Here is a 19,212-nt window from a genome sequence, read left to right on the forward strand (position 1 = left end):
ACTGGCCCAAGGAACTGTGCGCAGAAGAGGGCAGAGAGGTGCCTCCTTTTCACCTGCACTTCTACACTCCTGGTCCTTCAATTCCTCTGTGTCTCTTAAAAACATGCAGCAGGGCACCACTTTAATTATAGAATCATAAAATCATAGAATATCCCGAGTTGGAAGGGACCCATAAGGATCATTGAGTCCAACTCCTGGTACTACACTGGTCTACCCAAAAGTTTAGACCATGTGACTAAGTGCACAGTCCAATCGCTTTTTAAATTCAGACAGGCTTGGTGAAGTGACTACTTCCCTCGGGGGCCTGTTCCAGTGTGCAACCACCCTCTCGGTGAAGAACCTCTTCCTGATGTCCAGCCTGAACTTCCCCTGCCTCAGCTTAACACCATTCCCTCGGGTCCTATCACTGGTGTTTACAGAGAATAGGTCACCTGCTTTTCCACTCCCCCTCGCGAGGAAGTTGTAGACAGCAATGAGGTCCCCTTCAGCCTCCTCTTCTCCAGGCTGAACAGGCCCAGTGCCCTCAGCCACTCCTCATACGTCTTCCCCTCTAAGCCCTTCACCATCTTCATCGCCCTCCTCTGGACACTCCCCAATAGTTTAATGGCCTTTTTGTACTGCAGTGCCCAGAACTGCACACAGTACTCGAGGTGAGGCAGCACCAGTGCAGAGTAGAGCAGGACAATTCCTTCCCTTGACCAACTAGCGATGCTGTACTTGATGCACCCCAGGATACAGTTGGCCTTCCTGGCTGCCAGGGCTCATATTCAACTTGCTGTCAACTACAGCTCCTAGATCCCTCTCTGCAGGGCTGCTCTCCAGCATCTCATTGCCCAGTCTGTTCATATAGCCAGGGTTGCCCCGTCCCAGGTGAATGATATATATTTTTATATAAAAATAAACAAAATCTTGGTCTGGAGTTTTGGTGGGGCTTGTTTGTTTGTTTTCAAATGTTGTAATGTTTCACTGAGAAAAAACAGCCTTTTTTTTCTATTCAGTTTCTCAGCTGTCTTAAAGAGAATTATCCCACAGATTCTAGTTATGAAGATGTCCATCCTCCCAAACAACCACTACACATGTTGAGGATTTGCTTCCAAGGCCATAGCCAAACATCACTCATTGATGGGAAGTAGAGAATATTTTTTCCTTTTTGCTTCTGCATGTTATTTGCTTGTTTTATTTTATCTTTTTGTTCTTCCTCATTTATTAAATTGTCCTTATCTAAGCCTGTGAGCTGCTTTTTTCTTTTTTCTTTTCTTTTTTCTTTTTTTTTTTTCTTTCTTTTTTTTTTTTTCTTTTCCATGCTGTTTTCTCCTCCTCTTCCTTTCAGGAGGGGGAGGGAGAAAGCAGCGTAGTCGAGTTCAGTTGGCCATCAGTGTGAAACCACCACACTGTAGCATGATGTAAATGTACCAGAAGATTGCTTAAGATGCCTATTGATTGTATTTCTTTTCCCCAAACAAACTGCTTCTGTTCTGTCTTAACTCGTTTTTAAGCAATGTGAGTTTTGTGCAATATCTTGATGTCATTTTTATGTTTCATTTTATTCCTTGTTGAGGGATTTTTGAAACAGTAAAGATCCCATATAAGGTCATATGCAGATAGTACCACGGCTTTCGTCTCGACCAGTGGGTCGCACTGTATACACTGATGCAGGTGCGGCAAGTAGGAAGGCTGTGTGTGTGTGGTACGAGAATGGAAGTTGGGAGAAATACATAATTCCAAAGGAGACAGGGGATTCATTACAAACATTGGCATTGTCTGCAGTTGTTTGAGCTTGTCAGTGCTGGATGCATGAGCCGATTAATTTAGTCTCAGGCTCTCTGTATGTTGTCAACATGGTAAAACGGATAGGGGATGCCTTGATATGGCAAACTAAGAGGGACAGATTTTTATTTCTGCAGCTGCAAGATGCCATTTAGGGGAGAACTGCACCTTACCGTGTTATCCATATGCATAGTCATCAGTTCTCGATTGGGTTAGCAGAAGGTAATTCACAAGCAGACAAATTGGTGAGTATTGATACTTTTTCAAGATTTACATGTATATGGGCAATGGTGCATGGGGCAGAAAAAGCACACCTTGTGTGTAGACATCTGATGGTGTGTGTTGCCATTATGAGAGTGCCACAGCAGATCAAGATGGACGATGGTCCAGCATATGTTAGCAAAAGGGTTAGAAAATTTATGAAAATGTGGGGAGTAAAGCATATCACAGGTATTCCATTTTCTCCCACAGGCCAAGTGATGGTCGAATGATCACATCAGGTCTTAAAGGAACAATTGGTGAGATTAAAAGAGAACAAGAACATCTATGAGCAATTGTCCAAAGCATTGGTTTGGACAAATCCCCACCCCCCGCGCTGGAAAATCTTGATAAAGCTGTGCTGCCAGCATCTGTGCCGCTGCCAGGCAGCAATAAATCCACTCGGGATGCTTCACCAATGAGAGGTGCAGCAGCAGCTTGCGAAAATTGACCTTCACTGAAGGAGCTGATGGGTACAGTGCAAGGAAAAGAAGACCTGATTAACAGACTGCAGACTCAGCTAGCAAAACAGAAACAGCTGAGGACTGAGGAAGTCAAAATTGTTCAAGAGAAAGCTGCCAAGATCAAAGAGTGGGTAACATTTAAGCTGAGAGAGCTTGAGCTAGAAAACTACCACCTGAAAAACTGTCATCAGAGGCTGACGGAGCAAATTGAAGCCCTTCAGTTTACACTGCAAGGTATGACCAGCATTTCTCCCTTTAAATCTCTTTGGAGCTGTGATTTTCTGAAGTCCAGAGCACCACAGGCTTCTTTACCTGAGAAGATAGACCAGAAATCTATGCTTCTTGCACCTGGTTTCAGGCAGCTATGTCAAACAAGACCTACCAAACATGTCTTCTCTACAACAAGCATCGTCCTTGCCAATGAAACCTTCACTGAGGATGGAGAGGACAAATCTCTGCTTTCTCAGAACACACTGAAGCTCATGTCTGACCCATCAAGCTGGAATCTCTCTGCAGAGAAAGACATATTTTCAACCATAAGCTCTGAACACAGGTTAGGGTGCTCTGATCCCTCCAGGTGCTCTGGACCCTCCAGCTGAGCCCACAAAAATCCTTGAGGCTTAGACTTTCTGGTCTTCACTAGAGGGAAACCATTGCACTGTGAGCACCTTGCAACAAGTGTCTTTGGACGGAGCCGGCTCCTCTGATGATCTGAGTGCCAGGTTCCATTCCCACCACCTGGATTCCACTTCCTCAGGAGAAATAATGAGCATGCTTGAGGGCACCCTCCAGACTGCTGGGCCACCCCTGGCCATGTCAACGTCGGCTGTTACAGCAGGTTCCATCTGTCCAAGGAGGGACAGGTGCTCCAATGTCATATATGATGCTTTCATAGAGGGGCATAGGCATGCTACATCCTTGGCCTGCCCTATTATTATCGACCCTGCGCAAGGCACTGGGTTGTGGCAGCCACATGATTGCAAGCTTCTACAACAAGCTCAAAAAATGCTTTTGGACTATGGATTACAATCCCAGGCAGCTCGTCAGATAATTCAATGGATTTTTCAGGCAAAACCAATGTGTCCACTTGACTGTCGAAACTTGGCGCGCTTATTGTTAACTCCTTCCCCATTGTTATTGTTTGAAAGGGAACGGTTGCAGTTACCACAGGGGGAAGTGGGTCAACTGCGTCAGCTGGGGAACCCCCTGTATGGGATTACTGCAGAGATGTAAAAGGGAACGGTCCTTATCTCAATACCCAGATTCAGTTGCAGTTCCCTGCGATTATTCACCAAACAGCTGTGCTGCTCGCACTGAGGGCTCTTCTTAGTCTCCCAGGGGAAAAGAAAGCACCTCCATTTACCTCTGTAGAACAGGCCCCTGGGGAACCATATGCTAAATTTATTGATCAGTCCAGGCAACCAGATGTGGTGGAACAGAATTGTCAAAGATTTGCTTTTACGGTACCTTCCATTAACAAACAGGCCCTGGCAAAGCGCTATGAATGGCTAGTGCTTCTACAGGGGATGAGGAATCCCCCTACATTATGTCAGTTATATGTGGCCTGGGCACTACAACCAATTTGGACACATGGTGTGACGTAATTATTTACCGTTATATGGATAACATTTGGTTTGGTAGGCCAGAATGCTTCCAGGTTTCAGATTTAAAGTTTATTTGGGATACTTTGGAAGCAAAAGGGTTGAAGATAGCCCCAGAGAAGGTTCAACAGAAACAGCCATGGCTATACTTGGGATGGAAAATATCAGACTCTACTATTCGTCCCCAGATAGGTGATAGAACTATGATATTACATAAATTGATAAATGTATGAATGTTCCTGGATAATATTCAGTGGGGTTGCCACATTGTACGGATTACTAATGACAACTTAGCTATATTACTACCTTCATTGTGGTGCAGGAGTGCAGAGCCACAGATTACACTAACAAATGACCAACACCGGGCTCTTTCACAAATAGGTTGTAAGGTTGCAGCCGGCACTGCTTGCAGACGTATAGCAGATGTTGCACTCTCTTTCCTAATTAGCGATCATGTGTCTCATTCATTTGTGGTGATTGGTCAGTGGCAAAAAGAAAAGGGGGAGAGTAAGGGGCGACAAAGACAGAAACGGTACCAGGAGGATGCACTGACACTAACAGCACGGGTAATAGGAGTAGCATAAGTGACACAGGTGATGGCAAGGGTGGAATGATAGGGCAGCATTTTCGAGTTCTGGAATGGATTTTCCTACAGATTCAGCCAAAAACAAGTGTTCCATATTCTCCACGGGCCAAGTGATGGTTGAACGATCATGTCAGGTTTTTAAGGAACAATTAGTGAGTTTAAAAGAGAACAAGAACAACAATGAGTGATCGCCCGAGGCATTGGTTGTCTTGAATCACTTATGTTTGACTAGGGACCAAGAAGACCCTCCTGCAAGTATTCTTTTTCAAACAATAAATATAGCAGCACCAAATGTGTTATCACAAATAAGAATGAATTAACGACATCCTGCTACAGGAACTTGGAAAGGGCCATACGGGTACAGAAATACAGTTAACACCTGTGATTACAATGACACTGCTAGGCACGGTTTAGGGGCTTATGGCACGGAGACAAGGGGTAGCAACGATAGTGTTTAGAACAACCGTACAGCTATGGCCTTACCTCCTGATGTTTTTCTGATTTGTGGGGATAGGGCCTGGCAAGGTATCCCTGCAAATGCTATTGGAGGTCCATGTTACTTAGATAAACTCACTATATTTGCTCCTAGCTTGTCGCAGTTGCATGAGATCACCAGACAGAAATGGGCATTGCTCGCATCGGATTGCAATGATAATGTTGAATTGCTTGGTGTTGCAGCTAGAGCGGCATTGGCAATTTTTGTGCCAGGAGTGGCATCTGCGGCCGCACTTAACAACTTAGAAAAATTGGTATGCTGGGCCAAGAAGCAAGCCCATGCCACAACAGAGATATTTGAGGAGATGTTACCAGATCAAAATAGTCTGCGACATGCGCTCTTACAGGATCGAGCTGCTATTGACTTCTTGCTCTTGGCTCAAGGGCATGGGTGTGAGGACTTTGAGGGAATGTGCTGTTTGAACCTTTCTGATCATAATGAGTCAATTCACAAATCCATTACTTTCCTGAAAGAGCACATGAGAAAGATTCAATATGGTATCAATTCTTTTCATCAATGGCTCACTGATTTGTTTAAAATGATGCATAGATGGTTACTGGGATTAATCAAAGAGGGATTAAGGATTCTGTTTGTTGTGGTGTTAATCATCATTGTGTGTTGTATTGTAATAAATGTGGTTAAAGGGTTACTTGCAAAACTGTTACATCAGGCTTGGTTTGCTCAAAAAGAAAAAGGGGAAATTGTTGAGGGATTTTTGAAACAGCCAGGAGGCCATGACTTGCTGCAGCTGAGCAAACCAAGCTACCAGGACGACTATGCGAAGTTCCCATGACAGTGTTCCCACATTGCCCGACTGAGGAATTTAGAAAAATATTGTTGCCAGCAGCTGGCTTCAAGGACTGGATCTACGTGACTGCTAATCACAAGGGGGTTGTTTTCTTGCAGTTGTTTGTCTGGGTGCTTTTGACAAAAAATCTTGTGTGAGACACTATCCACCCCTGTTAAGTTTGCTATAAAAGTCAGGCTATTCGGATAATAAAGGAGAGCATGATCTGACCATACTAGCATCTGTCGTGTTTTCGGCCATTCTTCCTGCAACAATTCCTTATAAAAACTTAACTGGAAAGCCAAAAAAAAAAAAAAAAAAAAAAAAAAAAAAAAAAGTCAAAGCATTTCATTAATACAGATTTATGTTTCTAATGATGGCACAGGACTATGTTGTTTTGTTTTCCAATAGAAATTATCTGTGTAGCAAGGCCTTGAGATAATTTTGAACAGAGACTCACAGTCCCTGCTCCCTGTCTCTCACCTCCTCCCTTCTCATACGTACTCCTCCCTTCACATGTACTTCTGACTCTGCACATGCTTTATGGCAAGACCCCTCAAAGTCCTGTGCATCACTGAGCCCAGGATTTAGCAGAAGCTTTAGAGTTATTTGGCACAAATCTGTGGCTGGTGTAACTTGTCAGTGACTTGAGGAAGTCTCTAAAACTTTAAGAGCCTATAGTAGAGCCCTTCTGGGAGCTTTGTGCAATTTAGAAAGAAAAAAGAAGCACGTATGATCCTCTTGCTATGAATGGATTATCAGGAAACTTTCCCTCAGTCTTTCTCTCTCTCTCTCTCTCTCTCTCTGTATATACATATATATATATATATATATATATATATATATATATATAGGATGAGGGGGAACAGGCTAAAGTCGGGCCAGGGGTGTTTTAGGTTGGATATTAGGAAGAACTTCTTTACTGAGAGGGTTATTAGGCATTGGAATGGGCTGCCCAGGGAAGTGGTTGAGTCACCATCCCTACAGGTCTTTAAAAGACGTTTAGATGTTGAACTTAGGGATATGGTTTAGTGGAGGACTTGTTAGTGTTAGGTCAGAGGTTGGACTCAAAGATCTTGAGGTCTCTTCCAACCTAGACAATTCTGTGATTCTGTGATTCTGTGAAGCTAGAAGATATCTGTCCAGCCTGACACAGCTCCAGGACCTGCCAGGGCACACCCTCACCTTTTTTTTTTTTTTTTTTAATTGCTTTAATTCTCCATGACAGGCCACCTGAATTAGCAGTCCTCTGGCAGTAATTGTTCTTTAGCTAAAATACAGACCAACCGCATGTTCAGAGCTTGCTATGATCCTTTCCAGGAAAATCTCAGTTACACCTTCAGGCATGAGGTGAGCAAAAGCCAAAAAGAGAACACTGTGAAATAATAACAAGAAAGAAAGCGAAAGAGTGATGGCTCTGCCTCTGAGGACCTTGTGCTCCCCACCTTGGCTTGAGATTATTCAGATAAAGGTTATTTTCATGGGTAAAAGCACAAGGTGGCAAGACACTGAGCTGAACACCCCAAACACCATAAGATTAGTCTCACACATGTTCTTTCAGTGAGACCAAATGGTCCCTGAAAGTAACTAATGCCCATGGTACATAAACAGCATAGGATATATGTTTGGCACCTCCAGCCACAGTCAAGGCCAACCATTCTGCCTGGGAGACAGAGGACTTTTTTAAATTTTCAGAGACTGCAAACAGCTGAGAAATTTCTTTGCCAGATTATGTTAAATAAATGAGACTGTTACCCACATATTTACAGCAAGTGCTGCAGATGAGCCCTTACACTATGAGCATTTCCCTGATGCCTTAACTGAGGTCACTCCAGACTCCTATACCAAAGTTCAGAGCAACATTGCAGCATCGCGGGGACTGTGTGAGAGCAAGGATGACCTCTGCATCCATATATGGTCAGGTTTAACATGTATCCCAGGCTGCATTTCCATGCTTTGGTCTGTTTTTTGTTTGTTTGTTTGTTTGTTTGTTTGTTTTTTCAAAATAAAATGCATATTTTGGTCAACAAATTGGATCACAACTGTGCCTGATCCAATTCTATCAAGCATGTCTGAGAGACCCTGGAAAACATGATTATTTTCCTTCCCAAAAGTATGTAGCTTTCCTTAACCATCAGTCCCACAGAACTGAGTGCTGGGAAGTGATCTCTAACTTTTAAATGTCTGTATCAGATATAACATTAGAGTTGGCTCTTATGATTCTCAACTTTTAGGCTCTGATCAAAATATCCACACACAGTTCAGCTTTTCTGTTATTATTGAAAAACCTTCTCAAGTCAAGATTATTTATAGATGAGATGAATATTGAATAAATGTAATCCACAGATTAATTAGCTAAAGCCCTACGTTAATAAGAAAGCAAGCAAGAAAGAAACACTATCTCATTAAGCATTTAGGAGCATGTTGTATGTGCCTCCAGGATTCAGTTACCCTCTCTCCATAACACAACTGCTTTTTATTTAACACTTGGAGGTGTGTGAGAAGTCTAACGTCCTTGTATGTTAAAGCTTGAAACAGCCAAATTATGTAGCATTAGTCAACAATGTGAGGAGAAACAAACTAAACAGTATAGGACCAGAAAATTAGTAATAGAACTCCATAAATTGCTCATGCTATGGATAAAATCCCGATATTTACATAAGTAATAGCTGGATTCATGATTGTGCGTTACTTATTCATACCTTGTGTGGAGTAACTCTGAGGTAACAGACTAATGCATTAATCCCTCTTCATCTGTAATCCTAAGAAATCATAAAACCAGCAAGACACTGTACCCTCTCAGGAAAATCAAACTCATAGCTGAGGATGATAATATATTTGATGATGAAGTTTGGCAGTGTTTCCCCACTGTACAGGTATGTGAGCCCAGGTCAGTCCTAACCCAAACTGTTTCAGGATCTGTCTGATACATGGAAGTTCCTCCTGTGCAACCTCTCTCAGAACACAGATGTCTTGTTGCTCTCTCAGGCCTGCCATGATGGGTGTTTGTTGCAATGTTTTTTGTATATACTTGCTTTAATGAAGCAATCTTCAAAGAAAGAAAAGCACCAAAAGGGCATGAAACAAAGTGTATTTTTCCAACTTCACATATAGCATTTTTATAGACTGTCTCAGCTTTTTTTTCATGAGTAGTTCAGCTTTATACATAAACAGTATTTTTTTTTCACTCTTCCTGTCTTTGACCAACATTCTTTGCTGTCCAGCCTACCTGAAATGCACTACAAATGCCACACATGCAAAATAGCACAGAGGTACAGGAAGATCTCCTTCAGCCAGATTCTGGGGTAAAATTACAGATCTCTAAGCACTTATCAAAAACCACGTCAAACCTTACCACTGCAAGGTTCCCCAGGCTCACCTGCCCATCCTGTCTGCTGCATCCCACTATCTGGCACTGCCTGGTCTTCCTCTGCCTCTCCCCCCAAGGATATGCTTCACAAGGGTCAAAGACCTTGAGGTTTGTTATCATTCTCATGTGGCTGTAGGTGGACCGTTGCTTCTGGAGGAGGAAGGCAACACCAGCTGGAGTGGTTATTTTGTTTATGCTGATGTGAGACTCTCAGGCAAAGGAGACTGATGTATAATATAATACACCAAATCTGAAAAGCAATGTTGGGATCTCACCTTACCGGCAAACACTCAGTCAGACATTTTAATAATCTTTTTTATTAGGACATAATTTCCCACCATTATGTACCTCCCTCTTCTCCACATGAGCAAGCCTGATGAAGTTGGCAGTGTGAAAGATAATGATGCTTCCTTATAAAAAAGAGAGAATGCTGACACCAAACCTCTAAGAGTGCTGTTTGGTTATGGTCAACTCTGCTATGTTTGACATTGTAGGTGCAGTGAATGGAAAGCCACATCAATAGAGAGCTTATTGCAAATAAATTGAGCAACTAAACAGCCATGTTCATGCATTTCCTCACATTAAATACAGCTAATATTTGTGCTCTTTCCTGTACTCTGGGACCCCTCATTAACACCGTCTATCTAACACACCTCTATGGTGTGGTGGGATCTCATCCTCTGTGCAGTGAGGGGCACAATGTGGGGGCCACAGATTTCCTCTGAGTTTGTTGTGCCCAATACACCTATAACTGCCATGAAAACACTGCAACCTTGCCATCACATCTATAAGCTGGAGTACATATTATAACATCAGAGGGCAGGCATTTTGGCTCAGCACAGGAGGCAGCAGTAGTACCTGGTCATGTACTTGCATGTGTTAGCAGCTCTTCTGGGGTCACTGTGTTTCACATGAATGGCTATGCAGATCTCAAAGACACAGTGAACCACAGTAAAATGTTTCTGCAGTCTGTAACACCTTCCAAAAATCATGTAACCAGTATCTGTGGGGATGCAAAGTCACATCAGTACTCCTGCAGCCCATGGTTGCCCCATTTCAGATGAATGATGAATGACTGCCCATATGGCAGGGCAGAAACCAGGACACTCAATTCACTCCTTCCTGAAGCGTTTTAAATACCTCCAGCAATGAGATGCCCACATGAATATACCTTGAGAATGCAAGCAACAGCTAGGTGCACCTTGCTGAAGAAGTAGCGTGCCCTAAATCAGAAGCAGCATCAGCACCAGAACAGTCCTGCAGGATTGTGATGGGCATCTGCACCCCTTTCATATCTTAATCTGAACAGAGCAGTTGGTTCTCCAGAAACATGATTTTCAGTTAACAAGGGAATTGAAGTTCCCTTTAGGAAAGGGATGATTAGGTCAGAGCCCTGAGGCATTTGAAGTGGTTTGCAGAATACCTGGTCCAGTAGCCTCCAGCAGCTGCAAGTTGGCCTGGAGCAGTATTAATTCAATGGTCCAGTGATCACATCTGCAAACATTTTTCAGCCTACTGCAACAGGTAGAGTTACAGGTGAAACTCACCGATGGGCTGAGGTCAACTGCATGAGGTTCAACAAGGCCAAGTGCCGGGTCCTGCACCTGGGGCGCAACAACCCCAAGCAGAGCTACAGGCTGGGAGATGAGTGGTTGGAGAGCTGCCTGGCAGAGAAGGACCTGGGAGTGATGGTGGACAGTCGGCTGAATATGAGCCAGCAGTGTGCTCAGGTGGCCAAGAAGGCCAACGGCATCCTGGCTTGTATCAGAAACAGCGTGACCAGCAGGGCTAGGGAGGTGATCGTCCCCCTGTACTCGGCTCTGGTGAGGCCGCACCTCGAGTACTGTGTTCAGTTTTGGGCCCCTCACTACAAGAAGGACATCGAGGTGCTTGAGCAAGTCCAAAGAAGGGCGACGAAGCTGGTGAGGGGCCTGGAGAACAAGTCCTACGAGGAGCGGCTGAAGGAGCTGGGCTTGTTCAGCCTGGAGAAGAGGAGGCTCAGGGGCGACCTTATCGCTCTCTACAGATACCTTAAAGGAGGCTGTAGAGAGGTGGGGGTTGGCCTGTTCTCCCACGTGCCTGGTGACAGGACGAGGGGGAACGGGCTAAAGTTGCGCCAGGGGAGTTTTAGGTTAGATGTTAGGAAGAGCTTCTTTACTGAAAGGGTTGTGAGGCATTGGAACAGGCTGCCCAGGGAGGTGGTGGAGTCACCATCCCTGGAAGTCTTCAAAAGACGTTTAGATGTAGAGCTTAGGGATATGGTTTAGTGGGGACTGTTAGCGTTAGGTCAGAGGTTGGACTCGATGATCTTGAGGTCTCTTCCAACCTAGAAATTCTGTGATTCTGTGATTCTGTGAAACTTATTCACTGGGAAGACCTTCAAACACTTCAGCACCAGTCAGACCCACAGGTGTGGGGAAGCATGTTGGAAATTCCCTGTGTAATGAACTTGTAGAGTCAGAGCAATTAATAATGTACGGACACATATATTATAAATTATAAATAATATATATATATAATTAAAAATGTAATGCATTATGTATTTAGCTCAGGCTAAACTGAGCTGAAGTCAAAGGTAGATCAAGCAATCCATGGGATCGGGCTTAAAATACTCAGAAGGTGTCTGTGGACCAAAATTCAGAAAAAAAAAAAAAAAAAAAAAAAAAAAAAAAAAAAAGAGAGATCTCCCATCTAGGCTGGCACCTCCTAGAAACCCAGGGTTGGGGATGCATCGATTTGAGTGAAAGCTAAAGCTGTTGCTGAATCCTTCTCCTGAAGCAAGCTGCTGGGGCAGACACTGTGGATTTTAAAACAGAGATAATTCAGACAAACCTATCACTGGAGGCTCAGCCCATCGAAAGACACAAGCTGCAGGATGCAACACAATACTTTGCAGTACGAAAGAACCTTCCAAATGAGGGTCTCGCATTAATTAATTAAGCCTCGAAGCACCTAGAAGGAAAATCTATCCCATTTTACCAGCAAGCACAATGAGTCTGCAGAGGTCACACAGAGCAGAAGGAGGGAAAGAAAAAGAGAGGCCGGCATCCTGACTGCTGGCTTCCTACTGCCTCTATTTGTTCCTGAGACCCCTACAGAGGACACAGATGGCGGACAACAAGACTGCCAAGAGGCACCACACTAAGATGTTTCCTGTGGTGCAAGAGAAGGACTAACATGGCTATACAGATTGAGGCAGGTCAGTAAAGAATATGGCATTAAGACAGATGATACTTTCAAAGTCTGCAGCCGTATGCTTATGTCAGAACCAGACGTGACTTGTCCCTGTGTTTCATACGATATCACCAAGCATCTACCATGGGGCTTTCCTTCATGTTTAAATCATGAAATGCAACATAATGCCAGCAGCTGCCTTTCAGAGGGAGAGAGAAAAAGAAAGGAAAGCATTTGGGTGAGCCGAGGCAGAGCTGTGTTCCTCTCTGCCTTCCCTGCCCGCATGGCTTACACGCAGGAGCCCAACCACAGCTGGATGTGCCCATCTGCCCACAATGCTAAGAGAAGGAGCACATGGGTGCTGCAAGAAAGAGTAACCTGCTTATGATCAAGGTGCACAGCAGCTTTGGTATCCATGCAAAAGACAGAGGCTGTCATGGGGAAGAAAAAGAAATGCACGTTACAGGTCATCATGGAAGATGGTTGGTATCACTGTGAGGTCATTTCAGTTCAGATGCTGCCACACACTTAGCAAAATGTCTCAGGACTTCCCAACTGTACCATGTTTTATCTTTCAAAGACTGTGCAATTTCTGTTTGCTCATGCAAGGAATTTCTGTCTATTTGCTAAACAAAAGGGAGTATTAAGAGCATCACTGTAGGAAACGAATATTATGTGTAATCAATAAGAGATGTTCTGCCAAGCTCAGCTTGCACTTAAGGATCCGCTGTGTAAAGCATCATGTGTAAGTCCCAGCAATAAGTGCAATTACTCTTCATTCTTTGTCTTGCAGCTGGAATAGAGATTGATGGACAAGTCGAGAGTGACACACAGAGTGAAGGTAATGTAGAGATTAAACAATATGGTCTTGTTTTAAATCCAGGAGGTGATATCTTTCCTTTTTCTCTCTGGGTTGTGACATGCTCTACAATGGGAACCATTTTGTGAGCTACTTGTAAGCACAGAGATTTTTCCCTCGAGGTTTGATTTATGATAGCAATATGTAAAACAGCAAGCTTAAGCAGCCTCTTCATCCATGCTCCTAGAGTGGGAGGCTGCTGTAGCCCTTGTCCCTCTGCAGCCATCTCAAGTATAACAGGTATTCCAGTAAAGCATCACCCTGTGAATGCTTTGTATTGTGCTGAGGTCCTGTTTGCTTTCCCTGCAATGCATGCTGCTATAATACATTGGTGTCTTGATTAACTCTGACCACAAGAAGATAAAAATGAAAATGGATTGAAGACAGTCTAATAAGGAGAAATAGCTAAGGGGTAGGATTATACCACTAAATAGAGACAGCTAAGACTTATGATTGTAACAACACTGGGTAGATGATACGAGTGTCTAGACAACTGAAAAAATGGTTCACAACCATGTCTGTACGGTCTATACTATCCATAAAATGTGAGAAAGTAATTAGCTAAAAGACTATGATTTTTTTATTAATATATCTACCTTTCCCATACAGGCAAAGAAGGAAATAAGATAAAAGTAATAGATGAATGGTCCACATTTACCCTAGTATTTGATAGGTTGCAAATTAAAACTGTGATGGTTGGCTGCACAAAATGAACGTTTTCTCAAAGAGCATAGTTGGTCCTTTGATCTAGATCACTGTCTGAAATTCAGCTGAGATGGAACATTACATAGTAAGTGAAACCTACCTAATGACTCTCAAGAAATGAGTTGAGAAGTTCTTTTTAATTCCCAAAGTCAAGTATGATTACCATCTCCTATTTTTTCTGACTAGCAAGCAAAAACTATTTGCTTGTTATTAATTTCTATCTTTTAATGAAAAGACAAATACAAATACTAATATCCTCTTTGCTTCCATTTTCCTCTCCTCTTAGGCTGTTCATCTTTGCCTATGAATCCCACTCCAGCACAATTTCCTTCTTCCATTATAATTTCTTCAACCCTGGGAAAAAAAATCCATGCCAAAACTACAAGCTTCATTTTTCATGAGAACCCTATATTCATCAGTCAGATTGTGGACAATTAGAAGTGAAAAGAACCTGAAAAACTTTACTATTGTTTTTAATGCACTTGGTGGCAAAAGGGATGGAGGGGCTTGGAGTTTTTAAAATGTTATTTTCCCCTTTTCCATGATATTCTGCAATTAAAAACATGTTTCATTTAAATCCTTTAAACTGGAGACACTTCTTAACCTGGACAAATGAGATTCTTATTTGAAATGCCAGTGAGAATAAAATGTGTATCAAAGATTACCCGTTCTTCTTTCCTTGTGTGGATATAGACCTATATATATTCTTATAGAAGTAAAACCTGGTGCTGCCTAAGCACTACCTTTTCTATATATAAATAGAAGACCTCTGTACCAAGTTTAAAGAAGTAAAGAGCTTTCAAGGACATTGCAACAAGCAGCACATTGCATACTGTTCAAATGACTGCAGTTTCTGTTTCTGCTGCTCTGGAGTCTTTACAGGGCAGGAAGATATCAGTTTATGCTCTCTGATGGATGGGCTTTTGCTTTTGTAACTAAGCTCCAAGTTTCTCATAGTTACACATCAGCTGCTGATGTGCTAAAATGGGCCTTGCTATCTTAAATAGTTGCATACCAAAGTGCTGTATTTGGCTCTTGGTCAGGGCATAATGCAAAACCCAATCAGGTCAACAGGAATCTGCTCATTGCCATCCCTCAGGTTTGCAGCAGGCATCCTGCTGGCACTTTTCTAATGAATCTTTACTGTGCCAATCCAATATGGAAAGCTAAGTGTTTTCCAAAGTGTTTTTGTTTGTTTGTTTTTTATTTTATTTTGCTTTGTTTTGTCTTAATCCTTTGCAGAAGATGAAGGAAAGGAGAAGACATCTAAGAAACAGCCCCGCAGGGAAACTGTCAGAGCAAGTAGACTTGAAAGAAAAAAGCCACAGAGAGACAAAGAAGATGAAAGCAAAGAGGAACACAATTGTCCCCGACAAAACAGAGCTTTGAGGAGAAAAACACACCAAAAGAAAAATGGTGATGGAAAAAAGGCAGAAGTAAAAGAGAGAGACAAAAAAGCTTCTACTAAAGATCAGAAGAATTCAGAAAATAAAGAAAAAAAAACAAATAAAAAAGGAAAGGAGGGGGAGAACGAACAGAAGAAAGGCAGGACAAACAGGTAATTTGATGATCCTTGTAGCATGCCAGGTGACAGATGTGCAGCTGTATGGACACACCTTGAGTTTGCGGCATATGGGTCAGAACTACACATACATTATTGCTCTTCCAAAAAAGATACAAGGGCAAAAAGCATTAACGTAAATTGCCATGCAATCAAACTTTTTCCAAAGTTTTCTTTCATTAAAGAAATGTCTCCCTCTGGAGAGCAGCCCTGCAGAGAGGGATCTAGGGGTTGTAGTTGACAGCAAGTTGAATATGAGCCAGCGGTGTGCCCTGGCAGCCAGGAAGGCCAACTGTATCCTGGGGTGCATCAAGCACAGCATCGTTAATCAGCCGAGGGAAGGGATTGTCCCACTCTACGCTGGTGTGGCCTCACCTTGAATACTGTGTGCAGTTCTGGGCACTGCAGTACAAAAAGGACATTAAACTGTTGGGGAGTGTCCAGAGGAGAGCAACGAAGATGGTGAAGGGCTTAGAGGGGAAGACGTATGAGGAGTGGCTGAGGGCACTGGGCCTGTTCAGCCTGGAGAAGAGGAGGCTGAAGGGGGACCTCATTGCAGTCTACAACTTCCTCGCGAGGGGGAGTGGAAAGGCAGGTGACCTATTCTCTGTAAACACCAGTGATAGGACCCGAGGGAATGGTGTTAAGCTGAGGCAGGGGAAGTTCAGGCTGGACATCAGGAAGAGGTTCTTCACCGAGAGGGTGGTTGCACACTGGAACAGGCCCCCGTGGGATGTAGTCACTTCACCAAGCCTGTCTGAATTTAAAAAGCGATTGGACTGTGCACTTAGTCACATGGTCTAAACTTTTGGGTAGACCAGTGTAGTACCAGGAGTTGGACTCAATGATCCTTATGGGTCCCTTCCAACTCGGGATATTCTATGATTCTATTACTGCTTCTCAGCCCAAATTCTTCAGATCCAGGCATGTTCTCCAGGTTGGTCTATGGAAATGTTAAAATTAAAAGGAATCTGTCACGTTTTCAAGCCTCATCCTTGTTAAATCTTGTCACAGGCATGAAAAACATTTATCCAGAGCCAGTTGTTGCACTAGGCAGTGCTTCTATAGCTGGAACATGGTCCAAAGCACTATGTTGGTTGAGTTATGGTGGAATGCAATCAGCTCTTGATCAACCATACTGGTGCATGCTCAGGGGGCACTGCCCCTCAGTTTATCTTGCTCCATGAGATCTGGAGATTTCAGTATACAAACACGCAAAGGACTTCCCATGAAGCTGTCCACCCTTTCCTCCAGACAGCAGTCTCCGTGGGGTACAGGCTGTTACTGGCAGGCCAGCTGATGGTTGTGCACATTGCCCCAGGACCCATGGGGGCCAGAGTCAACATGCCCACCCCACCCATGAGAGCTTCCCTCTAACTATGGTGAATTTTTCAATTTTGTGCTGTTAATTTCATGTCTTCCAGTACTTCCTCTGAGTCTTCTAACTCATTTGATGAGGAATCGCTGTCAGAGGAAGAGCTTGCGGTGCTGATGGAGCAGGTAGAGCAAAGGAAAAAACTGATTTCTGCCATGAGAAACAAGCCCTGGCGAATGGTGAAGAAGCTCTCAGTGCTCAGGTACCAAGAACCTTCACCCCTGGAGTCTTCACCAGCTGTCAGCTGCATTTTGCCTTTCCTAGAAACTACATTTTTTGCTGCTGTTACTATAACTCCTCAGCCTCAGAAAAAGTGACCAGCTGAACCTGGCCAGTCCATTTGAGCTCAGAGGATCAGAGTTAAAATGTGGAATTTGATTTTCAGTCTCTGTAACCAGAGAACAGACAAGGTGCAAATCTGTTCAACTGATATCCACCACCAGGTCATTCTACACTTGTATTTAAAACCAAGTGACTCACTTCTGTCAGTCTACTTGTTAAAGCAAAGTCTGTGCCCTGCTTTGCTTATTCATGCCCATTGCTAGACAGAAATCAAAGTGGCAAGGTGTCGTATTACTTCAGACTTCCTAAGATGGTGTGGCTTGGAAAAAAATAGTGTATTATTTGCTAAGGTTTGTGGGGCACAGATAACTTTGCTGCCCACAGGCCAACAGGGAAAGGGCTCATTTTAAACCATTCCTATGTCAAGGCAAATCCCAGATCTTTGGTTAAAAAACACACGAAACCTCCTTTATCCCAAGAAGAATTTCAACTTCAAAAATAGCATTGTAAGGTGCATACAATCCCCTATGGATGTGGGTGATGTCCCCACTCTGCTTTTGCCAAATGGCTGCTCAGAGGTGCCATAATAGGGCTGTGAAGGTGGACAGTCCCTGTGTGCCTTTGTTACTCCTTTACACCCTGAAGACCAATACCTGCTCTATCTTCCCTTAGCATCAGGAGCCTTGAACACCTCCAAATATTTCTAAAAATCTGATTGTAGCTCTGTACAGGAAAACTGCATTAAAGCAGCATTTCTATCTCACAAGTACACTATGATCCTGAGATCATTACAAATAAAATTTTATGACCCTCAGATTCTGGAGTTCTGCAATAAAAGGAAAAAGAGCAAAGCAATATTATTTCTGACATATTTTCCCTTTGGGGTAGGACCAGGGTGAAAATTCTACCCAGTATCACATACCTTTGTCCTTTCTTGTTATCCCTGGACCACTGCAATCATTTCTACCTTCTAAGAAACCTAAATGAAATTGTCTCTATGGAGTTGTTTGTGGAAGGAAATTCTGCATCTTCTTGGAGTTTGTTTCACTAGAAAATATAATTTTCTTCTTGACCAATGCACGAGGGGAGAGAAAGTATCATAGTCACGCTAGGTTCAAAGAAGCAGAGGTGTAAAGCTAAGGAGCCCCTTTGTTCTTTCAGTAATACATGCTTGTTTATTTTCCAATTAGGGAGGCACAAGCTTTTGTTGAGAAGTTTGAAGGAGCCCTGGGAAAAGGGAAGGGCAAAAAGTTGTATGCATATAAGATGATGATGGCAAAAGTAAGTATGGAAATGACAGCAGAGAAAAGCACGGAAACTGTTTATTTATTCAGCATACTTTTGGTAGATTATTAACTCATAATTGACAAAAGGGATACTAGGATGTCAGGATAAAATTTCCTGTCCATGTTCAAAAAAATACTAGCCAGCTTCAATTCTATTATGATTATTGAAAGAGCAGAGGAAAATTTCCCCCTACCTTAATCTCATTGTCACCTTCCCTGGAGTAAGGAGGGATTTGGATGAACAGCAAAAAGTACAGTTTTCTGGTTTTGATCTCCAGAAACCTTGAAGTGTGAGACAAGGCACCCCTAAAGACACAAGAGGCCATTCCTCTTGCACTGCCCTATGGACTCCTGTAAAACATCATCCTCCTAGTTAATGACAAGATAACAGGGGAGCATTGATGGTGTTTTAAGACTGAGGTTGGTTACCAAGTTGCATGTTGTCGTGGGTGTTATATTGAGAAGTGAAAACCAGAGCCAGACCTGAGCTGATGCAATCAATGGGAATTTAGATGCTGGTCTGATAAGGAAGGATGCAAGCTCTGTATTTTATTAAATTAAATTTTGTTTTAAAGAGTTATCTCTGCATCAGTTCTTTCAGTCCAGAGCTAGGGCTGAATTTTCCACCCCTCTATAACATG

General features: G+C 43.0%; 1 protein-coding gene across 1 annotated transcript in view; it reads left to right on the forward strand.

The window, feature by feature from the left end:
* The first annotated feature begins 12,939 nt into the window (after window positions 1–12,939).
* TMC2 (transmembrane channel like 2) overlaps window positions 12,940–19,212 on the forward strand; it is a 34,827-nt gene continuing 28,554 nt past the window's right edge. The window contains exons 1-5 of the mRNA XM_072033206.1: window positions 12,940–12,985; window positions 13,297–13,344; window positions 15,310–15,625; window positions 17,053–17,205; window positions 18,476–18,566. Coding sequence (XP_071889307.1) covers window positions 12,940–12,985; window positions 13,297–13,344; window positions 15,310–15,625; window positions 17,053–17,205; window positions 18,476–18,566 — 654 coding nt within the window. The remainder of the gene's footprint in view (window positions 12,986–13,296; window positions 13,345–15,309; window positions 15,626–17,052; window positions 17,206–18,475; window positions 18,567–19,212) is intronic.

Source organism: Anas platyrhynchos, chromosome 2 (genome assembly GCF_047663525.1).
Source record: "Anas platyrhynchos isolate ZD024472 breed Pekin duck chromosome 2, IASCAAS_PekinDuck_T2T, whole genome shotgun sequence".
NCBI classification, from domain to species: Eukaryota; Metazoa; Chordata; class Aves; order Anseriformes; family Anatidae; genus Anas; species Anas platyrhynchos.